The sequence below is a fragment of the Drosophila obscura genome, unplaced genomic scaffold (assembly GCF_018151105.1).
Source record: "Drosophila obscura isolate BZ-5 IFL unplaced genomic scaffold, ASM1815110v1 contig_1, whole genome shotgun sequence".
In the NCBI taxonomy this organism is placed as follows: Eukaryota; Metazoa; Arthropoda; class Insecta; order Diptera; family Drosophilidae; genus Drosophila; species Drosophila obscura.
In genome coordinates this window covers 7756511-7782774 of record NW_024542679.1, presented here as the reverse complement: position 1 = coordinate 7782774, position 26264 = coordinate 7756511, and the positions used below count along the sequence as shown (strand labels likewise).

The following is a 26264-nucleotide window of genomic DNA, read 5'->3' as shown; positions in this document are numbered from 1 at the left end:
TTTTGAACGCCGAACCCCCAACGAAACTTCCCCTTTTTTCGGTTGGGGGATAGCATCCACAACCTTGTGAATTTCTCTCTCGTTGGCGTCGGCAGCAGCGACACTTGCTGCTCAGTGCTGGGCTCCTATTACGTGTTTATATTACGATATCGACTTTCTCGGGCGACCTTATCACTGAAATAATAAAAATAAAAGCAGAATCAGGGGAAAACAGCCTCACTGGGAAATGTCCCCCCCACTGCACTTCTCTCCGTGCCACCAGCGTATGTTTTTTGGGGGGGGCTTTCCCTTGGGTCCTGTCGCAATTATCCTGCTACAACTTTATCAAAATAACGAAAAACAGTGACAAATGCATAAATAAATTATAACAACAACAACAACAACAACAAAAAAAAAAGGGGAAAAGCCTGCATATTCCTTTGGGTTGGCTCTCACTCTATCGCTCCCACTCCCTGTCACTCTCCCTCTCTCTCCATTCCGCCTCTCTTTCTGTCGAGCTCCATCTCTAGCTGACAGCTTCACAATTTTATTTTTAAACATTGCTGCTTGCGTCTCCTGTAAAGCTCTCGCGAGTAAAAGCTTGTGTAGCCTGCTGAGCTACTGGCTGCTCTTGAACGGGTGGGTCCTCGTGCTCGTCCGCGGCCCCCAGGAGCAGCTGTTTGCCCCCCTTGCCATCGCCCACAATCCCGATGGTTGGGTGAATGAACCTCAGAGCTGTGGGCGTCAGTGGGCCATGCATGCATATCAAGGGCACAGTGGGCTAGGAAAACGACTTAAGCTACTCATAATAATCAATAATAAACGAGAAGGAACGTGCGAGTCGCTTCTGGGGACGCGATTCTACTTATACCCGTACTCAGTCAGTATATACATTTTTTAGCATATGATTTTTTAGAATTTTAGTATTTTAGAATTAAAAAAAAAAATTTTACATTTTACATTTTTTTGCTACATCTGTTATCTACATCTACATATATTATGAATATTCTACATCTGGATTCGTCCAAACTACACCCTCCGCTAGGGGTTGCTCGCGCACTGAACGCGGCAGAGTGTGCGAGCGAGAAGGAAAATGAGTTGCGTTGTCGTTGGCAGGATGGGGCAGGGGAAGCAACTGAAAATTAATTTCTTCATTCCGGCTATAATTATGATCCGATCTAATTCAGATTCGGCAATCTCGTAGATATGGGCATTTCCTACGATACTGCGTTTTTAGTTTTATCGTATCTTTAAAAATGTGCCTGCCACAGATTTTCGTTCTTTGTGTGGGCGGAAGGGGCCGGGGCGAAATTTTGAAATACACTTGTAGTACACTTTTTGAGTACGGGTATAAAAACTGATTAGATTTCACTTGTTTTTACTGTTTCCAAAACAGGTTATTACCCGATTTTAATTTGGGGAATCAATAAAAGATTGATCAACATGTAAGCCTTTTTTAGGTGCGTTATTAAATAATTATCTTATCGCAAGAAAATGCTTAAAATGACTCAAGAATGACATTTATTATTTATATGCCAGTATGTATGTACATACATACATATATGCAGGTATATTTAATTTTCTCGCTTATTGGTGTGATGAACCCCTTATCATTATTTGTTATCTATTTCAAAGAATTCTGGAATGCATTGGAATTTACTAGAAGCTTGTATGAATCAGCATTTAGTTTGAATATCGTCGGAAAACCACTGGAAATATTTGTGCAGAAATTCTTTAGTCATGAATGGGCTTCGCAAATGTTTTTTAGCCACACAAATTCCGATTTTTTGTGGTTTTTAATTGGCAGCTATTTGTTTGGAATTGAAATATGAAAATATGTATGTACATACATACATATGTATGTATGCATGTATATTGAATACAGATTTTTTTTAGTTTAGTTAGCTATTAACAATATTATTTCTGCTTGTATTTATGATGTGTAGAAAAGTAGCTGTTGATCTATATATATATTTATATTATATTATATTATATTATATTATATTATATTATATTATATTATATTATATTATATTATATTATATTATATTATATTATATTATATTATATTATATTATATTATATTATATTATATTATATTATATTATATTATATTATATTATATTATATTTATATATATATATATATATATTTATATATATTATGTATTAATGTATATTTTCATACCAGCAAAACTCTATCAAAAAATCTACACATGCATGATTTTCCACAAACTCACCAATGTGTCCCCCCCCCCAATGTGCACTGATGTTAAACTGTGCCAAAGTTTTCATTGCTGCCGTGCCGCCTCACTCTCTCTCTCTCTCTCTCTCTAACCCACCGCCCACCGCTCATGCTCTCTCCCCTCTCCTTGCATCGTGTTTGCTGTTCTCTAACTCTAACCTAACTGTGTTGTTTCTGTTGTTGTCGTTACTTTTATGGTAAACAGAACTGCGTGAGTGGGGCATGTGGAGGGCGAGCGGAGTGGCAAACATACGCTTCTGATGGGATGCAAGTATAAACAGAAGAAGCTGCATTCCCCACTCCGCCCTCCCAACCACTCGCTCTCTCTCCCAGTGTGGCTGGAACCGTTATCTGTGCTTTCTCTCTCTCTCTGTGTCTCTGGGCAACTCTGGCTCTCTCTCGCGCTCGCTCTCGCTCTCGCAGTTGATTGCGCTTTTGGCAGCAGCAGCAGGCAGCGTCAGGCTACACGGACGATAGCTTTTTCACAGGATAACAAAGCTCCGTGCAATCAGTCGTCGTACTTTAGCTTAACGTCTCTGGTCGGTTCAAGCGGTACTTACACTCTCCACTGGACAAAGAGAGAGAGTGACTGAGCGAGTGAGTGAGAGATTTGCTCTGCCCACCCCCCTCACGGCCGATATACCGTTCCGTTCGTGTTCGCTTCGCGTTGATTAAGGCCTCTCCGTTCGTTCGGTGGGAAGTAGGTCCCCTGGCTCTGACACACATACGCCGTGGTTTTCCCCTCCTCTGCCGCTTTTCTATAAATAAGAGCATCCGTTTTGTGCTGGTGCCATCAGCTGGTTGGACCAAGGACCAAGGACCAAGGACCAGGACCCTGCCTGGACACCCCAAAACAGTGCTACGTCCCGCGACGCTTCTTCTCAATTGCTGGGGCCAATTTGGCCCAAAGACGTGCGAGATGGCTTAATTGAAACGCCACGCAGTCGCCCAGCCGCGTGCCCTACCCCCACACATTGTGATTGTCGCGTCCTTGGCACGCGGAATGCCAAATGAGTTGAGTGGAAATTGACGTATACTGGTCTCATTCGTCGCACAGAACAGTTGAACCTCAAGCTGGATTATAGCGGCGACAGCAACGGACCCTGGGAGAAGCAGACCCAGAGCCAGAGCGCAGTACCATCGAGTGGCAGTGGCAGTGGCAGTGGCAATGGCAGTGGCAATGGCAGCGATAATGTTGCCACGGGGCCAGGCAAAAGCAATGAGCAGCTGCAGCATGATCTGTTGCAGCAGCTGCAGCAGCAATTTCAAATGGCTGCCGTGCACCAGCAACAGCAACAGCAGCGACAGTTGCTGCAACATCAGCACTCACATCCTCCCTTTCAAACGCCGTTGCAACAGCAGCAGGGGCAACAGCTGCCGCAGCATTCACATCATTCGCAGCAGCAGCAGCAGCAAAAGCAACAGCAGCACTCCCATCCGCATCAGTCGCATCATCCGCCGTTGCAGCATCACCTGTCGTTAGGTGGCGCCCCAGTGGCCTATCAGCAGTTGCAGATGCAATTGTTGCAACACCAGCAGCACCAGCACCAGCAGCAACAGCAACAGCAACAGAATTCCACAGCCACGCCCACCGCCCGCCATTGTCAGTACTCGACACCGCAGCATCATTATCGCTCGACTCCCTCATCCGCCACAGCATCCACATCCGTGTCAACAGGCAATGCGGCAACCATTCGACGTCGCACCCTCAGCCATGTGGCACGTTCCTATTCCCTGTGCACCTCCACAGGTGCTGGTGCTGCAGCTGCAGCTGCAGCAGGCGGCAGTGCTGCCTCCTCGGCTGCCACACTACCCACAACATCGACGACCATCACATCATCGGCATCCTCGTCTGCAGCGGCGGCGGCAGCAGCAGCAGTCCAGTGGCAACCATTTGAGCATTGGAGGGCATCGCCACCACAAGACAGGCATCATGGTGGCTGCCTCCCGTTGTCGCAGCCCCATCATGCTATGCCACAGCCACAGCGACGGCGAGTTTCCCATGTATCGAGGTGAGTAGTCCGGGGCGTCAGGGTTCCGGCTCGGATGTGAGTCGTGTCCGCGTGTCAGGAAGCTGCAGGACATTTTGATAGCTTAATTAGCTGCAACCAGGGTGTCTGTCAATCGGGCGGTGGGGGGGGGGGGAATCGGTTAGCAGTCATGCAATTGTTTGATGGATGCAACAGTTTGACAGCAGCAGCAAATTGCATTTGCAATTGGCGAAGGGGAAATTCAACACGGGAATGGGAATGGGAGTGGGAATGGTATCTCACGGCTTACAGTAGTTTTTCGTAGAATTTTTAGCTCGTTTTTCCGATGATTATTTGTGGCATTATTCTGTAAACAGAGAGAGAAATTCGCCCGATTGTGTATACCTAGCGTAGATCATACACAAGATACCTACAGAAATATGTAAGTAAAATGTCCCGGAGAATTTCGGGGAAAGCACAGACTTCCGCAGTCAGAAATATAAAAGAAAAATCAGAGTGCGGCTTTTTTGTTTGTTGCTGGCTGTGAGTACATTAATATGTGTAATTACATATACATAGATGTTACATTACATATTACATTATAGATGTAATATTCTTCACAATTATGTGCTCTAAAATCTTAGATAATCTTTTCCCTTCAGCTGTAATAAATGCCTCTTAATGCTTCACACCTTATCCTTTATCCTTTATAATTTATAAACCCCACCAGAGCACACATATTTCCCCTAATATCTGCCCTAAGTATGCCCAAAAGTCTACAACAATTATTATGCAGCGTTCGAACACACAAAACCCATTCAATTATTGTGTAACTTGCTTCCTTCTTGGTAATTTACCTACCCAATCATTTCCTAATCCCTGCCACCACCATAATAAGCACTCTCCAATGCAGCAGCTAATTTTCATATTTATATGTTAAATAAGGATAATCCCACTGACTGCAGTGCACTCTCCCATTGATGGGTTTAGGTTTTAGCCAATGCCAAATTTCGATTCTATCTGCCTGTCATCTCTCGCTCTGCAGTAATCCTAATAAAAGTCCTTTCTATTTTTCTTTTCTTTACTTTTCCTTTGAATTTTCCCTTTTTATTTCGTTTTCCTTTCATTTGACACTTCTTTGTTTTGCTTGTTCGTTTGGTGTGAAACTTAATTAAATTACAGCTTGAAGAGGATTTTCCCCTGCGCTCTCACTCGCAAGTTCAAAGCGCAATGTGTCGCAACATCCTGCCATTCTGCCCCCCTCTCCTTCTTTATGTCTTTCTCGCTCCCTTGCACACATGTGTTGGCTGGTCTAAATGTGCTTCAAATGATGGAATCGATTTGGTAACATTTGATGAGCTTGTCTCAAAAGGGCGACAGCTGTAAGAGAGTCCTCCACTCCACTCCACTCCACTCCACTCATGAGTGTCCTTACGACATTGCGGGGGTGTTCGCGTGGAATCAAATTAGCTAAGGGAAAGCGCGTTGCAGGGGAAATCAAGTTTTCGTATGTCGTTAAATGTTCTACAAAATGTTTTACCCGAAACAAAACAAAACTCGTATAGCCCAAGTGGAAATTCATAAAAATTTCATTGGAAACTTGTGTGTGTTTTTTTTGCATATAAAATTTGTACGAAACTTTTGGCTGTTGCTGGTTAATGGTCCTCTAAGATTATTATGTAGGTTTTTTTTTAAGTTAATTTTTTGGTTTAAGGGATAAGAAATTTCGAATTTTAAAAATATTTAAGGATATAAACGAAAAGTTAAGCTCTTTTGCCGGGAAATATAAAGAACTAGAAGAGGTTTAATTTATGTTTTTTATAAGCATAATATGCATAATAAGCAGTATGTCTTTTAGCATTTTTTTATGCTAAAGTTTTCTTAATTTTTAAAACTTTAATTTTTTAATTTATTTTTAATTCATTTTTTAATGAATGTTAATTTTTTCCAATTGTTGTTTAATTTTTAAAGTTTTTTATTTTAATATGCGTATAAAATATTTGGATACCCTTTGCCATTTATTTACTGTTTTTTATAAGCATAATAGAGCATGTATCCATTATGTCTTTTAGCATTTTTTTTGCTAAAGTTTTCTTAATTTTTAAAACTTTAATTTTTTAATTTATTTTTAATTCATTTTTTAATGAATTTTAATTTTTTCCAATTGTTGTTTAGTTTTTAAAGTTTTTTGTTTTAATATGCGTATAAAATATTTGGATACCCTTTGCCATATATTTGCTGGAATTAAATCACTTTTATGTTTTTTATAAGCATAATAGAGCATATATCCAGTATTTCTTTTAGGAATTTTTTTGCTACAATTTTCTTAATTTTTAAAACTTAAATCTTTTTTAAATTATTTTTTCCAATTGCTGTTTTAATTTTAAAAGTTTTTTGTTTTAATATTTGGCTGCCCTTTGCCATATATTCGCTGGAATTAAATCACTGGCAATCCTTTGAGCTGATGAAATTAATACGCTCCGCTCCGCTAGTTTTTAATATTTCCCACATGACTTATCGAAGCAAATATTGACAAATATTGGTAATATTTCATTGCCATTGCAGCAGTCTCCCGCCCCCAGCCCCACATTCCCACATCGCTCCTACAACATTTTTTTCTGTTTCTGTTTCTGCTGTGTGTGTTCTTGCCCCTTTTTTCTTTCTTTGTTATTTTTTTTGTGTTTGCTGTCAATATGGCGCCATTTATGACAAACTCTGCAACGATGGTAACGATGGCAACGACAGCTTCCTCTGCTTTAATCACACATGGACCTACACTCACTGCGATCCCCCCTTTGCCCACCTCTTTCTCTCTCGGTGTCCGCTCTGTGGATGTGGATGTGTCGAAACATAATGACTCCATGGCGTGTCTTTAGAGCTCGAGTTAATGTTTCGCGTATTGATTTCGCAGCCCTTTCCTCGAAACCACACACACACACACATCCAGCGCCCTGGCAACCAGCCCAGTGCAAGGGGAGGCTGGCAGAGGAGGCTTTTGGGGGCAACAGCATCCGCATCCGCAGCAAGTTGGCCAAGTAATTAAGGTTCTTGTAGCGTTGGCGGTTGCCTCCGCGATGCCTGCCTGGCTGGCTGGCTGGTGATGGCTGGTGCTGCTGCTGCTGGTGGCTGCTGCTTCCTCCGTCGGGAGAAACGAACGTGCACGAAATCTAAATTTAATTTGCAACTTGTGCCAAACGAAAGGAAAACACGAATTAAATGAAATATTTGTTGTGCATGAGTTTTCTTTCCATTGACGTCATTTGTAGTAAGAATGATGCGGCGGGGGATACTGTGGGGATACTCGTATCTGGCCAAACAGATGGACGAGATTAATGGATAGATGGAGTGGCAGATAGATAGAAGAAGTGGCAGATAGATAGAAGGAGTGGCAAATGGATAGAAGGAGTGGCAGATGGATAGAATGATATTATGCATCAATTTACACATAAATAAATGTGGCCAACAGATGAAGGACAGATAAAGGGAAGCAGTTGAAATGTGCGAGATTTAGTGGTCAGATAAATATATATATAAAGTATATAAGGGTAGAGCCCTGGCAGATTAAATCAAACACCATTTTGCAGACTGTTTAGTGCCCCCGATATACTCGACTAAATGTTTGCAAATTAACTTTAAAACACTTCACAATTTTTCCTCAATCTTTTGAGCTCCTACAAAATCAATTTTCCGAACAAATCGAATTGAAATATTCGACTCTGTGCGCGGGCCAAAACTTAATTTGAGTTTTTGGCCACAGAGAAGCGCTGCAAACAAATTGGACATTGAATTAAGGTCTGGGATTTCACTTTTTTTCGCAGCAACAACAGCCTAAACGAATACAAATGAAACCCCTGGAAAATTACCATGAAAATGCGCAGCGATGGGCCAAGATTATCTTTATATTTTTTGTGGCTGGAAAACAGACACCAACAGTGGGCAAACGCGATGCAAATCAAGTGTGTTTGTGTGTGAGTCCTTGAACCTTGAGGACACACTCTGGCTGGGCCCCCCTCTAACCGCAATTGTTTTTCGTCCACGCTTCTGCTTTTGCTCACCAAAACCACTTGAGTTTTCCCCAAAGTCACATCAGACCAAACGAAACAAAACAAAGGAAAGCCCACAAATAAAATGGCAACAGAAGAACGTCTAAATTCAATGGCCTAAGCTGTTGATGCCCTTAAAGGTTGGATTGGACTGTGTGTGTGTGCTATATGTTATAGTACTACGATTAAGTTGAATATTTAAAGATCTAGAGGACTCCTGGCAGCTACAGATTGTTGAGGTTTTAGTAGGAATATCAGTGCTGGAAGAGAAACTTTTAAAACCCAATTTTGTTTGGTTTTTAAATCATTTTGTCTATGGCAGCTATGGGAATATAGTGAACTGACTTAAATCAGCTTTTAAAGAGCGAATTTATCTTTATAAAAAAACTAAATTTTTACAAGTTTTGTTGATATATTTTTAGAATTAAAAAAATCATTTTTGCATACAAAAACTTGAATTTCGAATGATTATATTATTATTATTATTATTATGTTTATAATTATTATTATTATTATTATATTATATTATTTTTATTATTATTATTTTATTATTATTCCTATGGCAGCTATATATGGGATATAGTGCATCGATTTTGATTAGTTTTAACTAAGCTTTAGATCCATATTAAAAATGAAGCAAAATTCAAAGTTTGATTAAATTATCTGTCGGATCCAAAAGGTTTTCCTCACAAACCATTTATATTCCCAACGATCCTCCCCAAGATTCGCTGATTCCTTTGCTTTTTAAACACCAAATAGAGCATCAAATCGTAGTAACCCTCTGCGAAGTGTACACCCAAACACCAAGTCAAAAGGTAACCAAGAACAGAAAAAGTGAAAGAAGAGACACCGAAGAGACAGCAGCAGTGGGGGGGGGGTGCGGCGGCCGGACCACAAAATGACCAACTTAAGCCTCAATTTGGGTTGTGCCCATCAAGGGGTGGGGGGTGGGTTCAGAGGTAGAGGCAGAGCTAAGGTTACTAGTCGGTTCGACTACCTTTCTGTCAAATTGCCTGGCTTAAAAATTTAATGCTCTTCGCTTATTTGAAAACAATCAAAGTTCCATTTTTGTTTTGTCATTTTGCTGTAGGGCACCGGACACCAGCCCCTACTACCCCCTACCCCACAGGTTTTTGCATCGGTTCGGTACCAAATGGCGGTTATTTATTTATACGCTTGACCCGGTTGCCTGATGTCCATGATGGGATAACGCCCACATCCTTTTCGTTGCCTCTTTCTGCTTACGAAGCTGCTGCCTTGCCCCCATTGCCTGGGCTTCTTCATGCGCTTCTTCCTGCCTTCCTTTTGGGTGGGGAAAGCTCTGCTAGCCATCATTTGCATTGACTGCATTCTGGTCATGTGCTGCAGATAATTGCATTCAGAGCTGCTGCAGTGGTACTTGAGGTACTCTCTCCCTGCTGCTGCTGCTGCTGCTCCTCCTCCTCGTGCCCTGCTTATTGAGTAGCGGGCGCGGTAAATGACAATAAAAGCGGCTACTCATACGCCCTGTTGTCCGTATGTAATTACCGTTCAACAGCCACACGAAGGGTGAGAACTTAAGGTAGGTAAACTTACTGGAGGTGGCAGCTTAATGGTTTAGGGGGGCAGAGAATTCCCTATGCAAACTTTCGGGTTTGCTGACTTTTTGGACATGGATCCTGAGCGAGCGACAAGTTTTCATTGGCCAAAAGTCAAGAGAAAGTTTTCTGCAGAGAAAACTTTAAGAAAAAACAAGAAAAAAATGGAAAGGAATTTTAAAGTGAATGAAAAGAGAAGCCAATGACAGACAGCAATGAAAGATATGCTACGAAATTAGTTACCAAACAAATTATAAACGGAAAAAAAAGCGATGGTAAAAAAAGGAAAATAATTTCAAAATTTATAGGAATATTAATAGAGAAATTTCCTGTAAAAAGAACTGGTTTATTTTAGCTTTAAAATAACTTTTTCAACTAAAAATTGTACCCAAAAATACTTGGTAAAAATTCAATACCAAAATTCACGTCTCTTTTTTTGGTTTTTTTTCACTTTCTTCTGGTGGCAGCATTACGCATACCATCTGGCCCATGTATGACCCACAATTCGCTTAGCATTCTATTGATTTATGTGGGTTTTATGTTTTGCTGTTTTCATTCTTCTGCCGCCAGCGACCTTCGCGGATTCTTCTTTGGGTGCCAGTGAGTGACCAGAGCAGACCTCCCTCACTCAATGGCAGACAAAGGCAGAGCCCAAACAGAACCCAGAAGAACTTAGCACAGAACCATTGTCCGAGTGCAACATTCACTGCCCCCGCCTGCCTGCTTGCCTGCCTGCCCCATTGTGACAGTTTTTTTTTGTATTTTTTTGTATTTTTTGGCCTGCGTTTTGCAATTGATTTTAGTTGTGAGCGAACCTCTAACGGCAATGGTTGAGCAAATTCCTTTTAAAGCAGCAAAAGAAATAATATAAATCGAATAAAAATCGATTATACGCCACGTTGAACGCAGTCAAAAGTAAAAGAGCAAAAATTTGTTGTGCTGTTGTTGTGCTGCGGTTCGGTTTGCCGCGGATTCAATTTAACGCCAGACTTGAGCTTAAGCGTGTGTGTGCTGGAAGCTATAAGATATTAAGTTTAAGCAATGGAAAGATGGTCCCACAGAGGGGGAGGAGCAGCAGCAGCAGGAGCAGGGAAGCTACAGTGAACGATAGATAGATGGATGGATTGCTGCTCTTGAAGGAACGTTCAAGAAGGAGTGAAGGATAGAGATAAAGCTACACTGAAAGACAGAGCAAGAGCTACACTGAAAGACAGAGCAGGAGCTACACGGAAAGACAGAGCTAGAGCTACACTGAAAGACAGAGCAGGAGCTACACGGAAAGACAGCCCAAGAGCCACACTAAATGCTAGAAAAGTAGGCCCGGCCCACAATCAACGCTAGAAAAGAATCGTTGAGCCCGCCGCGATTGATAGATGAATTGCCTTTTCAATTGAGATGCCATCGAGGCTTTGCTTTAGCTGTCAACGACGCTTCACCTCCTCCTGCACGCTGCTGCTGCTGCTCATCAGGACCTTGATTTGTGCCTGCTAATAGGCCAACTGAACGCCTGCACAGGCCCAGGCCCAGCCTCACGACTCTCGACTCTTCCTTTTGGGGGCTGGCAGGATGTTTCGCAAGCGAAAAGAACAGCAATTACGACTAAAGCCTCGACCCAGCGAACGGAAACGGAAATTGTTGTTCTGCATTTTTAACAGAGGTTCGCAATCCTTGGCAAACTGTTGTTCATTTCATTCAGCACTCCACTCCCACTCCACTCCCACTCCACTCCCACTCTCCCACTCTGGCAATGAATTTTTAATGCGTAGGCGTTAAGCCCAGGACCCGCAATTACACATACCACCCCACACACCCACACACACACACACACACACACACACACACACACACACACATATATTCCACTTCAAAGGGGACAGAAAAAGAGAACAAAAAGAATCCTTTAACCCATTTTCCACGAAATGGATACCGAAACCCCCTCGCCGCCAGTTTTCGAGGCGTAATCACTTGTTGAGTGCTTGGCTGGTCCTTGGCTGCTTGGGGTCCTTGCTATATGGGCTAATAGTCGAGCAATTAATTTGCACCCCCCGCTCACGCTTTGGGGCCATCATTAATCAGCGGGGAAATTTGATAAGCGCCATGATTTAATCATCAATTCAAGCCAAAGCAGAACAGCGAAAAATTGCTCATGAAATTTCCTTCAATTTTTATTTTTTTTTTTTTTCCTTTGCAAATATTTACATACATATTTAATAGATTGATTGGCGGAGTAAAATTATTGCATGCCTGAGGCGAGATTTTTTCGTTTAGATTTTTTGTTAATTTAATATTGCTGCAATGCAAACGAGTTTCCTTTTAATTATTTTACACATTTTGAAACTATTTTATTTGCTTTACATAGCCTGAAAATTCATTCATCAATTATTACCTATTTCTATTTATATATCTACTGTCTCATCGTTACATCTTTTCTTCTTTGAAATTTCCTCTCGATTGGCTCCTTTAATGTCTTGAAACTAACTGCTGACAGTCGGGGACATCCATTTTAATTTGATTTGACTTCAGTTATTTGCTTTTTCTTTTTCTATGGCCACAAACAACAATAAAAGGCACAAAAACATTCCACAAAACACACACAAACATACCAAAAAAAAAAAAAAAACAAGACCAATGAAGTGGCAAAATCACATGCCCTATACAAAGTGGGGTACAAGGATTTTAAGCAGAGGTTTGACTTGGGTTTGCAATTAAAGAAATGGGCAAGAATGAATGGCTGACAAGTTATTTATTTTTTAAAAGTTTTGTTAGATTAAAAATCTCAGGCATCTTGGCAATATTTAGTCCGTTTGTTTTCTTAGAATTTATTTCTATCAATTCTTGGTTTTTGTGTTGTGAGTTAGAGTTCCCTCTACTTATGGTTACCTTTTCCTCGCAGAGAGACCCCTGGCGTTGAGGGCATCTCTGCATTCGTCGTATCTGTGATTATCACTTGCTCATTTTATCATTTTCTATTGGCATTTATTTACCTGCTGGGGCAGGGACTTGCCCATGCAAACACTTGACTTTATTTCACCTGAATTATTCGTTCAATTTCTCATGCCTGAATCTCTTTCTGTCTCTTTTGCAGGTAAGTCTAGCATCTGACATTGATGGACTACATCCCACACACATGAGCAGTATAATGAGGCGAATCCAAAGTTCGTGGGCGGATTTTCACAAGAAAAACCGAAGGAGTAAGAAGCGTGGGAGGGAGGGACTTCTTTTGGTCTTACTCCCACCCCCGAAATGTATGCAATGACTTTTGACATTCCCCCACTCTCCAGCGATATTTGGCGTTTGTGGGTGTACGTTTACTTATGGGGCAGGCGGTGCCTTACTGCGTGGGATTTTTCTGCTCTATTAAAGTCTGTGGCAGGAGTCGCCTCCTGCTCTATTGAGTTGCCTTCGTTTCTGTGAAGTCTGCGGCTAGCGAGCGGATGTGGTAGGCGTCGTCGCCTCTGCGCTCCTATAATTCTGAGGCAGGCGTCGCTTACCTCCTCTATCAAGGATGGGGCAGGCGTTGCCGACTTCCTCTATCAAGGATGTGGTAGGCGTCGGCTTGCTTCCTCCATGGAAGTCTATGGTTAGGCGTCGCCTTCTGTGGCTTACCGTCATCCCACCTCGATGCAAATTAGATTTGGATTTGGAAATTTTTCCACATATATCTCAAAGTTTGTTCTAAGCTTATTCCCAGGCAGGAACCTTAAAAAAGAAAAAAAAAACGCAAAGTTTCCACATGGCGATGACGCTGCCTCCTGCTGATGACGGCGGCTTTTATCCTCTCTATCCTCACCCCCTCCCCACCCAGCAGCGTACAGTGGGGGACTTCCGCTGCACAGTGGGATGCATGGAATGGGAATGCAAACAGTTGCCTGTTTGTTCTTCAGCGGAGAACAAAGACAAAGCTCAAAGAAAAACAATGGGGATAATAATGGAAAAATTAAGTGAAAAGTTGAAGTTTTTTTTTTTTTTTTATTTAATTTGAGTGCTTTAGAGGTGAGAAATGGAAAATGGAAAAAACACACAGTTGGGGCTAGAACTTACGATAATAAATGTTGTGTGCTTTGATTTCGTTTTCTTTTAATTATTTCGAGTGTTTCCCATGAGCTTTATCCCGCCATGCTTCCTCTCGTTTTAGCTATTAAACATGTCGTTCTCCAGTGCAGATTTAAATCGAATTCGTTTGCCCTTGCTGTCTCCCATTCTTACCCTGTCTCTTTCCCACTTGCTTGCTCTTGAATTTCCCCCAATTTCCCCCTACTTCAACCAATCAGGAATAACTTGAGCAGCCAATTTCCTTGCTTATCCAAATGCATTTGCATTTATGCCAAACCCACTTGTATTTATGATTATTTCCTACCCCGTTTTCCGTTTTCCGTTACGTATTCATCATTTGGACGCAGTTTTCCTTTTCATTTTGTTTGTTATCATTTGTGACCCAATTTTCGTTTTCGTTTTCGTTTGCATTTTGAATGCTCCTTTTTTGGCGCTGCTTGTGGCATTTGCATTTGCAGCCAATTCCAGACCACGGTGCACAATGCGCCTGAAAGCATGCCACACACACACACACACACACACACTGCACTCACACCAATACCCACACGTGTAATCACACCCACACACACACACACATGAGCACTATGCAAATGGGCGACTAAGAAAATAAAAGAAAAGAATGCAACGGAACGGAAAGTGTGAGTGGGGGGAACGCCGGGGAAAGATATCCCCCACCCCACCCCACCCAAGTGGAACCTGAAGTAAAGTCCATGCAGCATCTTCCCCACTTGTCGCTCCCCTCTTGCTCCCTCTCTCTCTCCCCCTCTTGACTACACTTAACCCAATGCGTGCTCGGGACAACATGCGGCAACTTAGTTGCCATAATTTGCACATTTTAGCAAACGATGCAAATGCCGACGCATGCCACCAACAGATGCCCCCCCCCGCACCCTCTCCCCATTGCCAGCATGCTGTGTATCTGGCTGCCACTTGCAACATGATATACGAGGCGAATGCTTTTGATAGCTCCCACGGAAATTGCAAAGGCAAAAACCAAACAGCAAATTCGTAAATATTAAAAAAAAAATCTCTTGCAACTGCTACCCCTTGCCCCGTGCCCCTTGCTCTGGCACTCACTTTACCCCTCACTTTTGTCACTCCACCCCGCCACCCACGCCCCTCACTTTTGCCACTCCACGCTCCCCTCACTTTCTCACCAACCTGCCCCTGCGGAGTCGGGAAGCTGGAAAGGACAGTAAATAGTTTTCGGGATCTTTCGTTTTTTCTCCATCAGGAATTATCAGTTTTATTCGTTCATTAAGTTGTCATCGGGGCTTATCGTACAGTAAACACTCTCTCCCAGTACAGTAAACACACTCTCCCAGTACAGTAAACACTCCATCGAAAGTCTGAGCATGCATTTAACGTCTCAGATACAGAGAGCTGTAGGGATAGCCCGCGCTGTAGACATAGGGCGAGGCGCCATACACGCCGCTGGTGTAGGCAGCGGTGTAGGGCGAAGCGTAAACACCGCCCGTGTAGGCTGCGTAGGGCGTGGCTGCCACATAAGGCGTGGCCGCGCTGTAGGCGGTCAGAAATTGGGGCTTGGCAGCGGCCAAAGCGACGATGGCGAACAGGCACAGAGCGAACTGCAAGAGAAGACACGAGAATGAGATTTGTGAATGAGCAGCGCCAAGGATCCCCTGTTCTTGGCGGGGGTCCTGTTCCTTTGGGGGGGGGCTCACAAACTTGAACATCTTGGTGGGATCGGGTTGTGGCTGCTGGCGGAACAGAAACTGATATGATTTACCAACCCCAAAGGTGGTCGCTTTTATAGTCAAAGTTTTTGTTTATTTTTCGGTGGGTAGTTAGGTAGGAGCTCTGTGTACTCCGCAGAAGCTTCAGCGGGAGAGCGGGAAGGGAGTATGGGGGCGTGTGTGTGTGTGCGGTAGGTCACTCTTGACCGTGGCACGTTCCCCCCGTTTCTGTTTCTGTTTCTGTGTCTGTTTTGTGGCTACTGTTTTCGGTGGGGGCGGGGTGGTCTTCGGTTTAATTTCGCTTTTTCGGCCCCCAATGTCTCGTCTTTATGGCTGCTTTGTGATTCGTGCGTTGCATTACTAATAAAGGTTTCGTTTATCTAAGCAGAGCGTGTGGGGGGGGGGGGGGGTGGTATGCAGTAGGGAGTCTATGGAGTGGGGGGAGTATCTATTGTGTGTGTGTGTGTGGGCGGCATGAAACGGAAGCAATCTGAAATTCCCCCCAGCCAAATGCAATTTGACCTTTGGCAATGTTAATTTGTTGAGACAATTATCGTTATCGTAGCTCAGTGGTGGGGGGGGATGGTGGGGTAAAGAGGTTCTCCAAGAAAGACTGGGATTTCTGGGAACAGTTCCTTTGAATCCGTTTTCTTGGTAGCCGTTCCCTTTCCACTCCTTTCCACGCGCTCTTCTCGCCACCGCCCTCTGTACAGTTGCTTTGTCTTGCTGCAGTTTATTCTACTACTTCTACTTCTTTTTGGCATTATTAACTTCTCTTTGGTTACCCTTCCAGAGGGTTCCGGTTTGGGCAAAGTTAACTGACTGAAACTAGCAGCAGGAGCATCTTATTTCCTTATTTTATTTATTGCATCACTGTATAATAATCGTATAGCTCACATGGCACAGTTTTACTCCAAGCAAATAAATTTCATCCGATTCCAATCCCTTTGTGGGTACCAAAATATTGCAGGGTATCCCATGCTTCGTTTTCTGATAATAGTTTTTTTGTACTCTTTTTTTATTTTTCTTTTTCTTTTGCTTTGTTCCAGTTTTCACTCGACAAAACATTCAATTTGTCAAGTTGTAAAATTAAAGCAGCTTCTCTTTGCACCCCCTACCTCAACACCACTCCCCCTCTCCCTTTGTTCATTCCTCTATTGTTGCAGTCTCTGCTGCTGCTTCTTCTTCTTCATCTTCTTCTTCTCCTTTGGCTGTTGTGCATTTTGCATCTAAAATACAATATAAATTAAGTTGAAAATGAATGGGCAGCTCTTTTATCAGGACTCCCAAGTTAATTTTGTTGAAGGATAGTCGCGTGGGGTGGTGTATGGGTGGGTGCTGTATGAATTGTATGGAATATGGAATGAAGTGGGATTTTTTGTGATGAGAGTAGGAGGCAAGAGGAAACCGCTCGCCAAACACAATTTTTTTTTATATTTATATATTATAAATTTATTATTTTTTATATGATTTTTATTATATTTATATTTAATTTTAACCACAGATAAACCTATTCCAAACAGTGCTACAAAACCTGAGTGAGGCATAGTTTTTCCCCTAAAGAAAAGCGAATATTTTCCACTCATTATCGCAAAATTTTACAGTTTTACAATATTCTCAACAGTTGCACATTCACGTGGTTTCCTTTTCTACAGTTTTTACCCCTCAAAAGTCCTTCAATCCGCTCGGCAAAAATTTCAAATTCCCCCGAGTTTCGCGCCTCCAGTTTTACATTTACTCTTACAGTTTAAGATGCTCACACATTCCATTGCAAACAGTTTAGCATGCACTTCAATGATAAACACTCTCTGCAAACCACTTTAGCGCCTCAAAAACTGTTGTCAATTTTGCTCTCTCTCTCTCTCTTATCTTATATTTGCTCTCTTTATGTTCGCTCTCTCTTTGACTTGCGCTCTGCTATGGATTTGCCGGCATTTTTGTATTTTGAAAACAAGACAAAAATACAAACAAAATTCCTGCGCCAACGTCACCACGTCCCCCTCTCCATAGCAACCCTTCCCACCCACAGAGAGCTTCCGTTTTCTGTTTCATACACTTCGACGGAAAATACAGTGAAATTCAGCATTAGGGACATCTCCCTACCAGGACAGCTGCTATAGCTTCATAATTTTAATGCATTTTTCCAAATTGTTTCGCCAAAACATTGCACAAAATCACTGCAACGACATGTTTCCGTCTAGGGGAACTTCACTGTACCTATGTATGCGTGTGTATCTTTATATTTTTCCGTGCGATTGTGCAAAAGTTTCCAAATAATTACCAAAATAAAATGTAGGCCTAAAAATAGTAGACGTCATCCGCCACTTTGGAAAATACTTGAAGAGATTTTCCAGCTATTGTTTATTGTATTTCAATGTGTGTGGGTGTGTGCTTGTGTAAAAACAAAGTAAAAGGAAGTGGGGTGTAGTGCGTGCAAAACAAAACATTCTTTGCTTATCGTTTGCTTTAAATTGGAATGTAAATGGATTTTCAATGATACGTAATTTCGACATTTTCCAGACACAGTTTCCATTCAATTGGTGAGATTGGGGAGGTAGTTTTGATTCTGAGGGGCATGAGAGTTTATTGGCATCATCCTTTCCTTTTAATTGCTACCCATAGGATTAGCATAATTCCGTGGATATCAAATAAACAATTTGCGAGAAGAACTCTAAAAAGAGTGTCAAAGTCTCATAGGTTTACATAGCTGGCATTAAAATAAAAATTCGAAAGGGTATCAAATCTTTGACACCCAGAGTCTTATATTTAAGTTTGTTTGCCTTTGCTGGCAACATTTTTGTTTTGCTCACAGCTCTGCAGAATGTTGCTTCGGTTTCTCTTTATTTCTCTTCTTTCTACTCCTCTTTCTTGAGAGGCAAAATCATGATAGAACTTATATAAGGTGGTGGTGTGTTCCTCTCTTTCGGGTCTTGTTCATACTCATACACGTCCAAGCTCGAAAAGAGAGCCCACTGCGGAAACAACACCTTCTACAATTTCATCATGCGCAAAATTGAGCAATTCGCTCTCCCGACAGCAAGCAAGCAACTCAACGCGTTTGGGCAAATTTAAAAGTAAACAGCTGATTTGGTATTAGTGTGGATGTCGTGTGGATTTCGTGGAATGTATTTGAATTCTCTATTCTCTATGTCGCGCGCGTTGCGTTCGCTCTGTTTTGTGCCGCCAAACGTCGAAAATCAGCTTAAAAAAAGCAACAAAAATTAATAGTTAGTTCGAATTAAAGTTAATTTCACGGCTAATAACAAATTTCTAGCCAACGGCAAAATTTAGAAGCGGCTTTGTTGTTTTTCGGTTTTTTTCCGCCTTTTGCGTTTTCGTTTTGTTTTTGCGGCGCGTCGCTTGGCGTTTTTCCGTTCGTGTGTGTGTTGTGTGTGTGTTAGTTTTTGCTTTAATAAATTATTAGTAAATAAAAGAAAAGCAAGCAACAAACTGTGAAATTTGTTATTGCAGTCGCCCCACCAACAACAAGTGTAAGTGTGTGTGTGTGTGTGTTAGAGTGAGAGGAAAAGAAAGATGCGTTCCAAAAGAATGCGAGAAAGAAGAAGAAAAGGCAGCGATAGCGATCTCTGCTTCGCTGCCCTTGAGTGAAAAAGAGACAGCAAACGCTGATCAATTTAACATTTTTTCATCAATAAAAAAAACCAGAGGAATTTCAAACACAAATCGAAAAACAAAGTGCAAAAGGCAACAACAATAAGCGATACAACAGCCGCGCGCGCCCAAAAAAGGAAAATCCGGTTTTACAACTTCTGACACAAGCGGCGGCGTCGTCGTCGTGACGCAGCAGCTGACGTCGCATTCTCAGCCGACTGCGACTGCGCTGCCCGCTCGATGCATTTCGATGCAGAAACCCACTATTTTCTGTATATTTCTTTCGAAAATTCCCTTGGATTTCCATAAAACAAATGTGCTTAAACGGAATAGAGTGTGTGGGAATAAAAGAAATATGAGAAAATATGGTAAATAATAGGCAAAAACAGTTCTGTGAGCCAGCGATAGCGGTGACGTAGCCCCAGACAGGTGTGATCGCATGGCAAACAACAACAAAAAATAACAAAAACAATGGCAACAACACACGTGCGGTTCGGAATGTGTTTTGTTTGTGAGAAAAACATGAAATGTTTTTCAACAAAAAGTGAAATCAATAACAAAAAAAAAATCAAGAAAGTAAGAAGAGGAGAGCCATAAAAATATCAATAACCAAATGAGGAAGAGGAAAGAAGAGAAAGAGAGAGCCATAATCAAAGCATAAACAAATAATAACAGTTAGGCATGACCGTGAGAGAGAGAGCGAGACAGAGCATTTTTCCTGTAGTATAATTAATTTCCCTTTTTGCGAAATTGAATTTTTACACGAAGTAAAGCAAAGTGGAAAAATGTACGGTAATCGTTTTCTGTGCGTGCCTTATCTTATCCGTAAACACCGTTAATGATGTTGCAATCCATTGAATACAGAAAAAAACCCGTAACAATTGTTTCCTTATCGAATAGTGGGAGCGAGCGAGTGAGTGAGAGCGACCGTGCGATAGGAAGAGCTTACTTCATTATTTCCTTTGCTCCTTCTGCTGCGGTATGGATGGAGGAGGCAAACAAATATTTTTATCTACTTACAATGTTGTCTAGACGGATTCTCTGTGCTCCTCTGGCACTTGCTGCTGGTGGTGAGGTTGTCTCTTCGTCGTTTTCTTCTTCTTCTTCTTGATAGTATGTCGCCGCCCATCTCCTTCTTACCCTTACAGCGACTGTATGCTTGTGTATGTGTATCCCAAGAGTGGAGAAATGTTTAACACCCTCTGGCTGCTTTTACTACTTTTTGTTGTGCTCCACTCCCCATATCTCCTCTCTCCCATTCTGGCAACGACTTTCGACCCCCAACATAATCCCGTTATATACAACATTTCTACCCCCTCCCCCCTAGGACACAACACAGCTTCCCCCTAAAGTTGAGTTGCCTGCCCAAAAGCCACCCCCCAAAAAAAGAAAACGCATTCTCTCTTTTATTGCCTTTTGCTGTTCATTCTCCATCCCGCTGCTGGCTCGGGCTGCTGCTGCTGCGCTGCTCTTACTCTTGTTGTTGTTGTTGTGGGCGCCGTTTGCGCGCAAATTTAAATTTATGGGAACATACTGAACGCACTAACTGTGACACCCCCTCTCTGGCCCACTCCCCCTCTCATCTGTCTGTCTCTCTTCCGCTTTGGGGAACAGAACTTTTGCTGCCTTTGGACTCTGCCACCAACAAAAACAACAACAACAACTACTACAATGAGAGGCTGTCGTCTCCCCTCTGTTGCTGCTGCTGCTGCTGCTGTCTGTCCATTGGTTTTTGCTGTCTGCTGCTGTATTGCTTTTGTTGTATTTGCTGTCTGCTGCTGTTTTGCTTTTGTTGTATTTGCTGCTGCTTTGTTGGTGCATTGTAGGCAGAGACAGAGAGAGAGAGAGCAAGAGCAACACACGGCACAGACAGAGCAGCGGCTTCCATTTGCGCTGTTTCTTCCTCTGCCGCCGCTGCCCTGTGTTCCATTAGCAGCAGCAGCCGCCAGCCACCCCGAACACTTGTATTTGTGGATTGTTGTGCAGTGTAAATGACGGCACAGTGGGATGGCATGAGCATACAGCTGGCAAACAACCACTTTCTTGATCACACTACATCATTGCATGCACAATTATCAGTCCCACTGTGCAGTGGCAGTGACGGCACAGTGATTCGGAATTAGCCTGGGAACCTTCGTTAATTTGTTTTCCCTGAAACTCTCTGCATGGCCCACACATCTGCCAAGGCAATTAAGTCTTTCCATTTTATTGCGAAATTAAACACCTGCATTCCACTGTGCAGAGACTCGCTTCGTAGCAGCAGCTGGCTGGTCAAAGAGTTTATTGTTGTTGGGTTTTTGCTGATACTTCTGTTACTGCGGCTGCTGTTTGCCCTAACTCTCTCACTCTCTCTCTTGCTGCTGTACTCTTAAGTTGTGCTCTCTTTGAGCAAAGTTTTTGCGCCTGCTGCTGCGTTTACATATTGGCAGAGACGCTTATACAAAAAAAAACACAGATTTGTTCGAACTGAAACAAAGTTCTGCTTCCTCTTTGACTCCCCCTCCACCCAATGCTATGCTGCCATTATTTTTTTTGCTCTTAATTGGATTTGATTGCTTTTGGCTGTCGGCTGTGGCGGCGCCACTCCAAACGAAATCTCTTTGAATCTGTGCTGCTGCTGCTGCTGCTGCTGCTACCACAAATCGCATTAGTTTCGTTTTTGTCTCCAGTTATTTCTCAGCGCTTTCCCTTCTCGATTCCCCATTTTTTTTTTTTTGCACACCCATTGTTTGCCCGGGCCCCCTGCGCTGTGCGCGTCCCTCTCTGGCCCATGGGGAATGTATGGCGTTAAACTAGTGAACTGTAAATGAGGTTCAATGAACTTGCCTGCAAGTTAGAGCGGGATAGACACAGAGCCTATTCTCTCTAGGCTTTGCTGCTCCCTCTTCTCCGCCAACTTCTTCTTTCTCTTCATATTTAATATTCGCTCGCTGTCGCTGACGTTGCACATGTGCAATATGCCGCCGCTCTCTATTGCTAACCCCCTCTCTTACTCCACTCTTCATATCTATTGGTGGGCTTCCCTACCTTCCCTCGCCTCTCTGTAGAGCCGCGCATTTGCTAATTCAATCGTCTGTCTGTCTGTCTGCCTGTCCCACTCGCTCTGCTCTATAGTATCTGCCTGAATGGAGGAGAGGCCTGTTAAAACTAACAGGCCTGAGAGCATAGAAACTATACTGTCGACTAAAGGATACCCATTATTATGGAAATATACTGGAAAATCATGTAGAATTATAATAAAGAAAGGACAATTTATGCCTGAAACAGTTGATTTATTTTTGCCTATATAAACTATCCAATTTGGATGAACTTTGGTGAATCGGTAGATGATATTCTTGTAGTTTTCGTCGAAATGCATATACCCTCTGTAACCTGCGATTTCTAGGTATTAAAAGTTTGCCCATTGTAATTGTTGCCGCTCTACATTCACTCTTCTCTGCCCCCCTCTCTCATTCATTCTTAAATGCTCGCCTGGCCGCCTTTTTAATGGGCGTCGCGCGCCAAATCCACAACAAAAATGAAGAAAAACAAGCAACTAAAAACAGAATGTAAGCTAACGAGGCAAAAGTCAGTGCACTGGAACAACCACCGCCACCACCACCACCACCACCACCACAGACACAACAACATCTATGGATCCCCTCCCCGCCGCCCATCACAAGCCTAGTGTTACAGTTAGCCAAGATTTCGGCCAACACTTTTCATCGGTTTGGTTCTGTTCTGCTTACCAATTTCTACATTGATGGATATTTTGTGGGCCACAAACAAAGTAACCAAAAACAGAGAAGAAAAATATCTTTAAAATGTTCGTTCATATTTCCGGAGAATGTATGTACAACTTAAAGGGAACGTAAACATGTCTAGGTGGGGGGAGCAGTGCAGGGCGAAAGATGAGAACACGCACATGGCATACCAATTCGCCGTAGTTTTTGGTTCTCTTCTTTGGGCCGCAGCTTCGCCTGCGAGTGAGTGAGCGAACAAAACAGGCAATCCCTTTTTATCTGTCTCTCCTCTCCTCCCTTTCTGGTTCTGTATTTTTGTGTATCCTGTCATCATCAGCCTCTTTCCCTACCTTTCCACTATTCCGCTTACCTGTGCACTTTGCGTGTTCTTACGTCTCCTCTCTCTCCCTCTCTCTGCCACTCCTGTACTTCTCCGTTCGATGGCACTTCTACCTGCTTTTCAATCTGCATTCCAATAAGAGAAGTTCTCTGCTTCCAACTTGAACTCCGCCTGACACGCAGAGCTGCCAACTCATTGCATTTGACCTTTTTTTTTTCGGGGGTGGAGGAGGAGGATTGTGATTCTCCGAGGTGCAGAAGGGATTTCTACAATGTCTGCAATTCACACTCGTCTTTGAAGCATGGAGATTTCCCTCGTTCATGCAATTTATTGGCTTATCTTGAGACCTTCCACATTTCCCATAGCTCCTTGGATATCTAGATATCTTAAAGAGCTTAAATGGGGTATAACTCCGCTCTCTGCACCCACTTCCCTCTCTCTCCGACTCTCTCTCCACTTGGTTACACTCGATTTCCCCTCGAGACACTTCAATTTGGAGCCCCTTTTTACACTGTTTCTTTCTCGTTTTGTGGTTGCATTTCCTTTGTTGCCTTTGGGGCATCCTTTAACGGAGCTCCCAGCCTGCCCACTCTGCCTTCCCATGTCGTTTTCGTTTTCTGTTCGTTTTGTCTTTTGTTTCAGTTCAAGTGGCCAGTGGCATTGCACATGAGAGGATGCTCCATTTCCTAGGATTTCCATTTGGATCTCTCCCTTCTTCAGCCATTCATACGCTTCCTCCAGAGAGTCTCTTTCCATCTTCAAGAGCTCTCCCTCCCACCTTCGTACATCTCTTCCATCTTAACCAGCTGCCAGCAGTGGTAACGTTTTTGATGATGACATCGACAAGTGGCCCATGCCTCCTATTATTGTTGTTGTTGCTTTTTGCTTTTGCATTTGTGGTTTGCAGCTGGTGTTTGCTTGGTTCGTTGCTTGGTTGGTTGGTGGGGCATGCCACTCTGCTGGGGCAGGGCGCACTGCTTGCCTCAGCATTGCTGCATTTTCAGTTAATTTTCATCAAATTGAAAACATTTTGCTGAATGGCACTTGCTCCAGTGGTTGTCGGTTGGTTGCTTGATTGTTGGTTGTTTGCTGTTGAATGTGGGTTGAATGTGCGGTTTATCGCTGTGCAGATTAACCGAAAGAGTTGCTAAAGTGTTGAAGAAGCTTTAACTAAGATTTAAATCTGTTATTGTCTGAAGTTGAACGTTGATTTTGGTGACTTTTTCATTGAAGATTATGTCAAAGTTGGTCAATTGTTAGAGAAAGACTAAAAATCATAGGAATAATTATCGAAATAATTATCGAAAATATAATCTTCGTATTGAATCCGAGTTAGAATAAAGAATTTTATTTTTCTGATGAGTTTTATTATTAAAAAGTGTTCCAAAAGGAGTTCAAATGTTATAGAAGCTATGACGACGTTACAGAAGTGAAATCTTTAAAAATTAATCGACTCTTATCGATTGTTAATCGCTCTGTCATTGAAAATCAATGAAATTCCAATTTTCAAGTAAACTAATTTGAACAAAAGATTAAATCGGAAATAAATGATCTACTGTTATCGATTATTGATCGCTAAATCATTGAAAAATGAACAAAATACAGTTCGCATAGTGTGTCAAAGATGTTGTAAACAATAAGACGAAAGTATTAGCTGTTTGTTGTTGCCTCTTGCCAGTTGACTGTGCCCCAACGCCATCTCTATAACAAGTGTTCTAATTGCAGCAATTAAGCAACAAGTGGAGTAACCAGCAGTTAAGCAGTTGAAAAGTGAAACTTATACAAAAAGTGTGACACGCAGAAAAAAAGTGAAGTGCAGAAACAACCCACGCACGCGAGGCTGTGCCCGGGTTTACCCATTTCCTTTGCTAATTAGTGCGCCACACAAAAGTCACGTGACAAATGGGGGGCAAACGATAGACAGCAATTTCCATTCACGCAACAGCAGAGGAACCTTTCTGCCGGATACAGGCCTGTGCCCTACAGCGAGACACCGCCATGTCGCTGCGAAGCAACAAGTTGCAGAGCCAGCAATCGACGGCCAGCAATGGGAGTGGCAACAGCAGTGGGAGTGGCAGCGGCACGGGGCAACAGTTGCAACATCCGCCGATGGCCTACCAGCAGCAGCAGCAACAACTGCTCGCACAACTGCAGCAGCAGCACAAATTCCAGGCCCAGGCCCAGGCTCAGGCGCATGGGAAGTACGGCCCCTCCCCTTCGCAGATGGGTAGCAACACCAGTCGCAACAATCTGGCCACACTGGTGGCGGCCATCAATGGCTCGCACGATCCAACGGGGGCAGGTTCGCCCGGCGGTGGAGTCGGCTATCAATTATCGCCGGCGGCTGCCTCACGGGTGGCCCATGCACCGCCCCACTCGCCACTGGGTCCGCCCTCGTACAGTGCCGCCACCGCCCAGTCGGCCTTCACTTACTACGGCCAGCATCCGGCAACGCAGCACCAGATGCACCACTCCACATACCACCCCCAGCAGCAACAGCAGCAGCAGCAGCAACAGCAGTCGCTGCCACCGCCCGATCTCACGGATGGCATCGATCTACCCGGATCACATGGATCTCCGCCGGATTCGCCCAGTGCCGCCGCTGCGGCGGATCTCGAGCAGCAGCTGTGCGTCGTGGCCAAGATGCAAAAGTCGGTGACCATCACGGTGACGCCGCAGCGTAGCAACTCCATGGATTTCCTCAACTTTGAGGAGAAGCGCCAGCTGATCGCCTCCTCGCTCTCCCTCTCCGACATTCTGCACAGCAACAGTGGAGCCAACCAGCAGGCCAAGGAGGCAGCGGCGGCGGCGGGAATGTCGATCAATGGGAGTCAGTGTGGTAAGTTTTGTAATCCAAATGGAATAGGGAATGGAATAGGGAACACGATAAAGCAACGGAAAATAGGCCCCAAAAAAGAGGGTCAGAAAAGGACTGAAAAAAGGAACATGGAGTGGCATGCAAATATAAAACAGAAATAACCCAACAAATGTTATATTTTTTCTATATTTATTTCAATTTTCCTTGCG

At 43.2% G+C, this 26264-nt stretch overlaps 2 protein-coding genes across 10 annotated transcripts in view; one reads left to right on the top strand and one right to left on the bottom strand.

Moving 5' to 3' along the window:
- The first annotated feature begins 11364 nt into the window (after positions 1-11364).
- The window catches only part of LOC111080106 (phosphatase and actin regulator 4), a 91200-nt gene continuing 76300 nt past the window's right edge, over positions 11365-26264 (top strand). For 3 of the 9 annotated variants that reach the window (XM_041592945.1, XM_041592924.1, XM_041592908.1), the window contains exons 1-2: positions 18726-19054; positions 24963-26076. In XM_041592945.1, coding sequence (XP_041448879.1) covers positions 25236-26076 — 841 coding nt within the window. In that variant the 5' untranslated portion in view covers positions 18726-19054; positions 24963-25235. Of the gene's footprint in view, positions 11471-18723; positions 19055-24962; positions 26077-26264 lie in introns of those variants that run through there. The other 6 variants (XM_041592956.1, XM_041592929.1, XM_041593042.1 and 3 more) reach the window with 4 other exon arrangements.
- On the bottom strand, positions 15105-15617 carry LOC111071155. The gene is made up of 2 exons (XM_022362324.2): positions 15552-15617; positions 15105-15455 (listed from the first exon to the last, which is right to left on the bottom strand). Exons 1-2 carry the CDS (start codon positions 15561-15563, stop codon positions 15228-15230), a joined length of 240 nt encoding a protein of 79 aa, XP_022218016.1. The 5' UTR covers positions 15564-15617; the 3' UTR covers positions 15105-15227.